The sequence below is a fragment of the Anastrepha obliqua genome, chromosome 2, assembly GCF_027943255.1.
Source record: "Anastrepha obliqua isolate idAnaObli1 chromosome 2, idAnaObli1_1.0, whole genome shotgun sequence".
NCBI lineage: Eukaryota > Metazoa > Arthropoda > Insecta > Diptera > Tephritidae > Anastrepha > Anastrepha obliqua.
In genome coordinates this window covers 11,290,491-11,300,244 of record NC_072893.1, presented here as the reverse complement: position 1 = coordinate 11,300,244, position 9,754 = coordinate 11,290,491, and the positions used below count along the sequence as shown (strand labels likewise).

The 9,754-nt window shown below is 39.3% G+C and overlaps 1 protein-coding gene across 1 annotated transcript in view; it reads right to left on the bottom strand.

Annotated features, from left to right (window-relative positions):
• Nucleotides 1-274: 274 nt before the first annotated feature.
• LOC129238789 (frequenin-1) overlaps nucleotides 275-9,754 on the bottom strand; it is a 109,627-nt gene continuing 100,147 nt past the window's right edge. Inside the window, exons 6-7 of the mRNA XM_054873968.1 lie at nucleotides 7,444-7,532; nucleotides 275-472 (exon numbers count right to left, since the gene is read on the bottom strand). Coding sequence (XP_054729943.1) covers nucleotides 305-472; nucleotides 7,444-7,532 — 257 coding nt within the window. The 3' untranslated portion in view covers nucleotides 275-304. The remainder of the gene's footprint in view (nucleotides 473-7,443; nucleotides 7,533-9,754) is intronic.

Below are 9,754 nucleotides of genomic sequence, written 5' to 3'. Positions count from 1 at the left end.
TTGAATGGTGAAATATTTATAGAATAAAAGTAGCTTGGGTCGTGAAGAAATAGTTTTTACTCACTCAACAGATTAAAAATTTCTTGCCCTCCAACCAGCTTTGCTTTGCTATAAAAAACCCCCTACTGCTTTAATTTTATACCAAACTACTGTGCTGGATATTTATTAAAGATTCTTGTATTATATAAACATCCTTCAGCGCTACCGTCCGTCAACCTACACTTACTTTTTTGAATATCATAAAATTTTATTAAAGTTTACTGTTCGCTTTTTTTCGTTCGTTCGTTTTGTTTGCTTGGCCGTCTTAACCACCACCTAAACTTAACGCCTGAACTATACGTGGATCAGCTTTACTACCCTCACGAAATTCTTCTAATGTTAATTTACCATCATGATTTTTATCCATTTGATCGAATATTTTATCGACGCGTTTCTGCGGCGTATTCTCATCCTCCGATTGCGGTTGTTGACCCTGTGCAAGGAGAAACATGGAAAAAAAGAAAGAAAGATATGTTAGAAAATTCAAGGGAAGTAAAAAGATTCAAGTCATGCAAAGAAGGTGGTTTCATCAGTGTTAAAAATTTGAGCTATGAATGTTTGATAAAAGATATTTGGCTTTAAAATATTCCATACTAAAATTCTCAAGATTCAATAAATTTCTGAATTTAAAAAATGAAACTTTTTTGTTTTTCATTTTATTCAAAACTTTTTCAGTGGATGTACTTCTTATTATACTCAAGTCCAAAAATTCTCGAATTCCCCAAAAATATTTGCAGATATGTCCAAAATAGTCGCAATATTAGTCATGGAATCGTTCATCTCATAAATCTCTATTAAAAAGTTAAGAAAGCTTACAGGCATCTTTACTAGTCACTGCAGACTGCGGGGTCATATGCACAGTATCGGGATATAGTCTAGTGATTACTGCCAATTTTTGGCCTGTCTTCAGAGTCATCATCAAACATACTACCCAAATACGAACCCACGTCGAGAATAAAAAGTAAACAACTTGGTCTGGTACGACAGGAAGAAATGTGCATACGCGCAGCCCAGTACCAACTTACCTTAGATTCGATGAGATTTGCCGTGGGTTGGACAAGTCCAAGCACTCAGTCAGGAAGACCATTGCACTACCCTTGGATAGATTACAGTGAAAGGAATAGAGAGACAGGATAGATCCAGAAAGGATAGTAAGACGGAGAAATCGGTTTCAGGTCACTCTTCCACAAATCTCTAGGGTTCATTGATGAATCTTAAGAGATCTGAAAGAGGCGGAATACGAACTTTATCCGTGCTAAGAACATCGCACCCCAACAGCCTAAGTCTAATTCTACAGAACGCCGGACAGCTACAGAGAAAGTTCCCTGCAGTGCCCTTATTTTCACGATAATATAGGCATATTGGGCGGTCAATGATTCCCATGGGAGCCCTATGCTGACCACAGGCGTTATGCCCTGTGATTACACCTACTAGTACTCTCAGGTACTTTCTACTAAGTTTTGGGAAGAAGGTCGACAATTTAATCTTTGATTCTTTCACAAAGCACTTAGCTATTCTGCAGGAGCCCAATCTAGACCAGCGCCTTCTATGGACTAACCTCATGAAGTCGTCAATCCAGGCATCCAAATAAGACTAACTTTGTTGTGTTTTGCAACACTGTTCAGTTTTGTCTTACATTCACCGACTAACTTCGAAGAGCTGCGTGGGTTAGCAAGGGTTTTTAGTGCAGCTTGGCTGTCAGCAAAAATTCCAATCTATCTACTCCGCCACTTTTTCTCAATTAGCTTGTATAATACATTCAAGATGGCATAGTCTTCCGTAAAGAATACCGTGGCCATATGCCTTGTGGCATAGAAGTACTTAATGTTTTCGTCTAAGTACTATCCAGATCCGCTTCCATCGCTGGTTTGGCTCCGATGGTGTATAAAATGTGCTGATATCTCGTTAATAGGTTCTCTGGACTTAACCATTGATCTCTATATGTGATCAAAACATCATACTTCCTACCGAAGCTAGCGTAATTCACCCGATTGTCCGCTGGCATCGAGAACAGGGTACACCGCTCAATTGCAACTGGTGACAATTCTGAAAGTGGCCCGTGTTTTCTTCGTTTCCTCAGACTCCGTTTGACTTGAGTCTATACACCGCCTTCATTGCTGCCTTCTGCATTTGAAGATTAAGAGGTTGCAAGTTCAGGATGGCATAAAGAGTATCGTACTTACAGCGCTTATGATACTCACACATTTCTCTATAGCCTGGGTGGGGGTTTTACTCTGGAGCTAACTATATAAGCCACTCCACCAAACTACAGAGGCGTATGTGCTAATGCGTCTATTCAGGGTGATTTACAACCAGTGTACTATGGCCGGTCTTAGACCCCATGTCTTGCAAAAGGTTCTCTTACACTCCCAGAAGACTTCTAGTGCTCGAGAGACCTTCTGCTCAACGTGCCTCTTCCAGGTCATCTTACAATCTAGGATTACCCCTAAGCATTTTACAGTAGTAGACGGTAGCAGTGGTATCCCTTTAAAGGTGGGTAACAACAAGCCTTCCATATTGCGTTTCCTAGGTTAAAGTACCAAGGTACTTTTTATGGGATTCACCGATAGACCATGTAATTTGCACTAATGATCAATCTCATTTAGAGATAGCTGCATTTTATAGCATATAGCTTCTAGTGACCGTCCTGAAATTAGTTTTTTTTTTTTCTTTTGTCGGAACAACTAGCAAGCGCTCAGACATTAATTGAGTCCATTGTACTACACTTGGATTCCCTTTTAATTTTCTTTAAATCTACCCGTTCTCCGAAGAAATCTGAGTAGATCTTGTGGTGCCAAGGAGCCAAGATGGTCGCTTCTTAACACATCAGTGCCAAAGACCTCACACCTGATTCGAGCGAAGGCGGGGCAGACACACAGGAAGTGGTCCGCCGTCTCATCCTCCTCTTCACAAGCTGGGCAGAGTACACTGTCTGAGATGCCCATCCTTTCCATGTGCTTTGCCCACAGAAAGTGGCCCGTCATCAGTCCAACCAGCCGTCTGCACTCCCCTCTGCTTAATGACAGAAGGGTTTGCGGCAGTCGATCGGACATGACAGGTAACATCAGTTTTGTCCATCTGCAGCCTCTCTCAGCCTGCCAAACTCGCTTGTGGGTGGTAGTTACCCATTTGCTAACCGTGGTCGTAATGGCCGCAGAAGGGAGTAGCAAAACGGGCTCTGGGCCAAGGAAGTTGGCCTCAGAGCTCATCTTAGCTAAGGAATCAGAGGTCTCGTTACCCGCGATACCCACGTGTCCCGGGACCCATGTTAGCATCAGGCTATTATGTCTACCGATATAGTTCAGCCTGGATTTACAGGACTTCACTACCCCTGATGTGGTTGGAGGGCTGTCTAAGGCCATAAGCGCAGCTTGGCTGTCGCTGCAGACACATATAGATCTGCCTCTCCATCGCTTTTCCACAACAAAGTTCATCGCTTCTTGAACTGCATACACCTCCGCTTGAAACACAGATGCATGCATTCCAAAAGCAAAGTGCAGTTTTGTCCCGCTGGATTCCACGTAGACCCCAGAGTCGGAGCCATGCTCGGTCCTGGAGCCATCCGTAAAAATGCGAAAACAGTGTTTGCCGGGCTCATTTTCTGAGTCTCCCCACAACTGAGCCTCTGGTAGCACTACACTGTATCTCTTTTCAAGTACGACTTGGATCGATGTCCATGCCTTCTCGGTGTTCCAATGCCGGACAAGGGCCGTACCAGTTCCCACTGCGTTTCAGTCTACAGATGGCCTTCAAGGCCTCTCCTTGGATGAAAGCATCAAGTGGTGGTAAACCAATCAGAGCATCTAGTGCCGGGCCTGAAGTAGTCGGAAAAGCTCCGGTGCAAAAGATAACCACAGTGCGTTGTAGTCTGAAATTAGTATTCACACATCAATCGCATATCCTTGGAGTAGATATTTACGTCTTTTTCAGTAACTACAGAAATAAGAAACCTACAGTGGTACGAAAGCCTAAATTTCAGTTTGATGGGAAGCTCCTCGCAGAAAATGAAGAAACCTCTCTGGTATGAATTTACGTTCGGAAACAGATATATGGTAACGCGTTGAAAGGAGATTGGGCTAGCTTCTGCAAGTACAATGAGAGCACTTACTTACATTCAACAATATTATAAGAAAGTATCCAATTCAGATTGAAGGGCCTAAGAAAGCTTCCTTAAAAACACCTGGCGAGCCTACAAAGGCCATAAAGAGTCAAGATCAAAAGCAACCACACATTGTCTGCGGTAAAGATAAGATTTAAGTAAGTCAAGAAAAGTGGAATGGAATCCTAGATAATCTAAATTTTGTACCAAAGCTTTGCGAGCCAATCTGCCAAATCCTCCTCAAACGCTTATTGGAAGTCTGTGGGACAGACTTTATTGATTCAAGATTGGTTATTGTTAATCTGACTCTAATAAAGTCATGCTAGGTTAGGCAATTCGAGCTTTTCGGGATATGCACTCACAAAGTTTGGAGACGGTGGATAATTTTTTATTTTTTTTTTAATAAATTTATTATTGCGATTGATTTTTTAGACATTAAGCAATATTTTTACTTAAGGGGGGGTAAGGGATAAACGCTAAAAAAAACACTTTTTTCATGAATTTATTGTAGCGAAACGGTTCAAGTCAGTTTATTAAAAGTTGTTGCATATTATAAAGTAACATTTCAAGAATATTTGATAAAATTTTCATGTAAAAATATTGCAAAATGAGCGAATGAGAGCACATTTACGTAGACGTCTTTTCAAAAATACATTTTGCAGTAGCCAGCATATCTCAGCGTAGAATCATCTGAAATCAAAAAAATTGAATAATTTAGTTAAAATATGAGTTAAACTTCCCCCCAACGTTTATTTTGACGATTTATTTTCATTTTCAGCCATTTGGTAGTCGTTTGAAGTAAAAAGTGATTTTTGACGAAAAAATGCCGCCATTTTGTAGGTGTAAAACCACCTTAATATAAAAAAAATGGCGAAAAAAAAACGTTGGAGGGAGGTTTTTTATATGTAAAATATGTGTGCAAAATTTCAAAAGGATCGGTTGAGTAGTTTTCAAATGCCAATGACTACGCACTTAAAAAAAAAGGTTCGAGAAAACCGCGTTTAAAGTTTGTAACGGACTACGCGCGCACCTGCTGCGTCTCGGCAGATGTTTGAGGCGGCTCGGCTTTATGCTCTATAACTTAAAAAGTTTTGCTCGGATTGACTTAAAATTTTAACACGGTATTTTTGAAATGTTTTACTACAATAACATGCAAAAAAAAATAGATTTTTATCCCTTACCCCACCCCCGCCTCCCCCCCTTAAAGCTATTTAATTCATTTAAGAGAAAGACAGCAATTATGGAATACAGGCAGTAGAGCAACCATTTACTAATTTTATAATAAATAAATAATAATTTAGATGAATTTATTAACACATCAGGGCTAATCTTTCATTCCTGATATAATAAACGGCATTTGAAATCATTCTGAGGGTTTTCGATTGGAATATTTGAAGTATTTCGATGTTGGACTTAGCTGCACTGGCCCAGAGCTGTATGCCGTAGTTCCTTACTGGTTTCAACATAGCTGAGTAAAGTGTGAGCTTACTTTCGAGAGAAACATGAGCATTTCTATTTAGCGCAATACGAGGTGTGTTCAAAAAGTATCGCGAATTTTGTGTTTTTTCAAAAATTATTTATTTATGCAATAATTCTATTTTGTGCCCTTCAAAGTAATGCCCATGAGTTATTATGCACTTGCGCCAACGTTTTTTCCAATCTTCGAAGCACTTCAAAAAATCATTTTTTTTTTATCTTGATCAGCTCATCCTTCGATGCTGTATTTATCTCGTCAATCGTAGCGTAGCGTCGTCCTTTCATGGGCCTCTTCAGTTTCGCCACAAAAAAATCGAAATTCGAATATACGTAACCTGCGAAAATTCAAAATTCGCGATACTTTTTGAACACACCTCGTATAGGTTTCTAAGTTTTATTCCTGGATTCTTTTGTTTGGTGAAACATGGGTTTTCCATGTAAGTTTTCTATCAAAATACATGCCGAGATATTTTGTGACGTTGGTTTGGGGAATGATTATTTTATTGAGCTTAACGGGTGGGCAAGTTTTTCGATTTAATGTAAAAGTGACATGGGAAGATTTTTCTTCATTTCGCTTAATGCGCCAGTCCTTCAACCAATGAGTTATTTTATCAAGTCCCTCCTGTAGTTTTTGGGGGGCCACATGGGGGTAGGAGTCAATTGTGAGTACTGCAGTGTCGTCCGCAAACGTTCCGATTATTGTTTTTTCAGAAGCTGGTAGATCGTATGTGTATAGCAAGTATAGTATATAAAGTATATATTATGGGCCTCATCCATAATACTCCCTTGGAGTACACCAGCTGAACTTGCATAGAGTTCAGACCGTTCTTCCACCTCCATTTTCGAGGCAGGACTTAATAAACATGTAATAATTTATGGAATGAGTGTCTTTTATTTTGTAGAGTGAGCCATAATGCCAAATGCGGTCAAGGGTTTGAGAAATATCGAGAAAAGTCGATGTGCAATATTTTCTGTGTTCAAATGCTTTGTGCTACAGAGAGAAAGTAGGCTCGAATCTCGGTGAAAAAGCAAAATAAAGAAAACGATTTTTCTAATAGCGGTCGCCCCTCGGCAGGCAATGGCAAGCCTCCGAAACCTCCATAAAAATATTTGCCGTTCGGAGTCGGCTTGAAACTGTACGCCCCTCCATTTGTGGAACAACATCAAGACGCACACCACAAATAGGAGGAGAAGCTCGGCCAAACACCCAAAAAGGGTGTACGCGCCAATTATGTGAGTGTTTTCCTGAAACCGAATTGGTTATTTGGCATTAATTTTCGGTCTTCAATTATGGGCAGCACTCTTTTGAGGAAAAGGGATTTCATTTCTTTAGAGGCAATAGACAATAGGCAGATGGGTTGATGTCATTCAAGGATCATTTTACTTGAGCTACTTTCCATTGAGTTGCAACAAAACCAGATAATTTAGTAGAATTATATTTGTACGTAAGAAGAGTGAGTCCTTCTTCTGAAAGTTGTTTCAGTAACTCTCCTGTTATAAGGACATATCAGAGGCCTTCTTTATTTAAGTGTTTTCATCACTTCTTTAACTTCATTTTTAGAGAATTTTTTTATGGGTAGATCCATCTGATGCTTGTATCATATTTTAGGGTATCTTTTAAGCAGTGCTTCCTAATTGCTAAATTTGATAGCAGCATCCCTATTACCAATTTCTATTAGGATTACTGCAGCTCTTTTTTAACCAACTTTAAACACACCGGCGGTTAAATAGAAGTATATTCGCATATACTCAAGTAAACATATTAATTCTATTTACTTTCGCATATTTTTTTTTATTTTTTTTTTTAATTCTATTGCCATGCAACTTACCACCATCTGATATATGGCATCCACAATATTGTACATTTCCTCGCGTGTTATATAACCGTCATTGTCCACATCATACAACCGGAAAGCCCCTGAAATGCGGCAAATAAAAATAAAATAGTTCAAATAAATAAACAACAACAGCAGCAGCACAGGAAGAAATTTACATATAAATTGCGCTAAATATTTCATGCGTACACGTAAATAAATTTTTATATTTCTTTATAAATGAATGAGCTGCATATTGCTACACATACGTACATACATACATACATTCATGTGTATGAAAAAAAAACATATGTATATATGAAAAAACTTTTATTTAATATTTATTTATTTATAAATATTTATTAAACCAATATGTAAATAAATTTTTTCCACCAGACCCACCTATGGCATAAATAAATAAATACACCGCCGCATTTGCAAAATTGTTAGCTGTCATTAAACGGATTAAGCGAGCGCAATCGCATGAGATAAAAAGACATAAATGTCATGGAAAAAGTAGTTGGCAGGCAAAAAAGTTGGCAGTTTTTAATTGATGGCATAAAACATAACTGTAATACTTATATGGTGGCAAACAATTATTGCTGTGGAGCATTTTACGCAGCGCACAGTGGGAGATTCCATGGATCTTAGGTGGAATTTATCTCATTTTGTGAGTTGTGATATCGCTTATTTTTTTGTACAAATGATAAACTCAAGGATGTTAGGTTACAAGGTTTGAACATCCGAAGCAAAATTTGTCATCCGATGAACAACTTTGGCTGTTATGTCACAGGGAATTGACTGAAAGAGAGGTGAATGAAATGCAAGCAAAATGTGTTACGTGAGGTTAGTGGAGTACAGTTTTCCAATCAGTAGTTGTCCAACTTAATAATATGACGACATAGAAATCAGACGTGATTTTACGCTTGCAAAAAAAAGTTCGTCCGTTTTGTATTCGCTAAAGCTTGCTCTGTAGTTAAGCCACGCTCTGGTAGACTCTTAGTCGGGAATGTCGAAAAATCATGAAAACTATGGAGTTAAACTGACGCGTCAAAATAACTCAGTAAAATCGTAACCGCAGCATTGACACCGATAACAATGTCAGCCTTGAAATCGAACGTAGAATCTCTCTTGCCAACAAGTTCTACTTTGGACTAAGTAGGCAATTGAGCAGTAAAGTCCTCTCTCGACGGACAGAACTAACATTCTACGAAGCTCTCATAATGCCCGTCCTAACGTATGGCGCAGAAGCTTGGACGATGACAACATCCGATGAAGCGACGCTTGGAGTGTTCGAGAGAAAGATTCTGCGTAAGATTTTTGGACCTTTGCACGTTGGCAACGGCGAATATCGCAAGCGACGGAACGATGAGCTGTATGAGCTTTACGACGACATAGACATACCGCAGCGAATAAAGATCCAGCGGCTACGTTGGCTGGGTCATGTCATCCGAACGGATACAAACGCTCTGGCTCTGAAAATATTCGATACCAGCTGGTGGTAGCAGAGGAAGAGGAAGGCCTCCTTCACTTGGTGTGTCCAACTGGCGCCGGTTAGCACGAGAAAGAAACGACAGGCGCGCTTTGTTAAACTCGGCCAAAATCGCATAAGCAGTTATCGCGCCAATTAAGAAGAAGAAGAAGAAAATCGTAACCGATTTTGACCTCTGAAATATCATTAGAAAAATATCTTTCATCATTTAAAATATGATTGCGCCCATTTTTCAACTCCACAAATGGCAAGAAAAATCTATTTGTTTTGATCATCTGAGGTTAATTTTTGGAAAAAATATTTTTATAGGCGGTACTTTTCCAGTAGATACAAAAATAAGTATTTTAGCGAAAAATTTAGAACATAATAGATTGTGTAATTCCGATTGAAAAATAGTAACATTTTTCTAGGAAGGGTGATGCACCCCAATGTATTGGGTTGGTTAAGTTCGAAGCGTTTTTACCGAAGACTTTTATTTAAACAAAAAACAATAACTACCTATGACCAGAAAATACCGGGAATAATAAAACTAAACAGAGTTAAATTTCAGGTAAATTTATTTTTTCTCCTTCAAAATATGACCCGGATGAAGCAAGACACGCGTGCCAACGTTTAACGCAGTCCTCCATGCACCCCTGGTAGGCCGACGAATGGATGGCCTTCTGCTCCTTCGTCGCATTTTCTTTGATCTCCTCTATCGGCTGAAATCTCCTTCCAGGAAGTGGTAACTTCAACTTATGAAACAAAAAGAAGTCGCATGGGGCCATATCAGGTGAATACGGTGCTTGCACGAGGTACATATTTGCTTGGTGTTCAGTAAAATAATCCGGCACA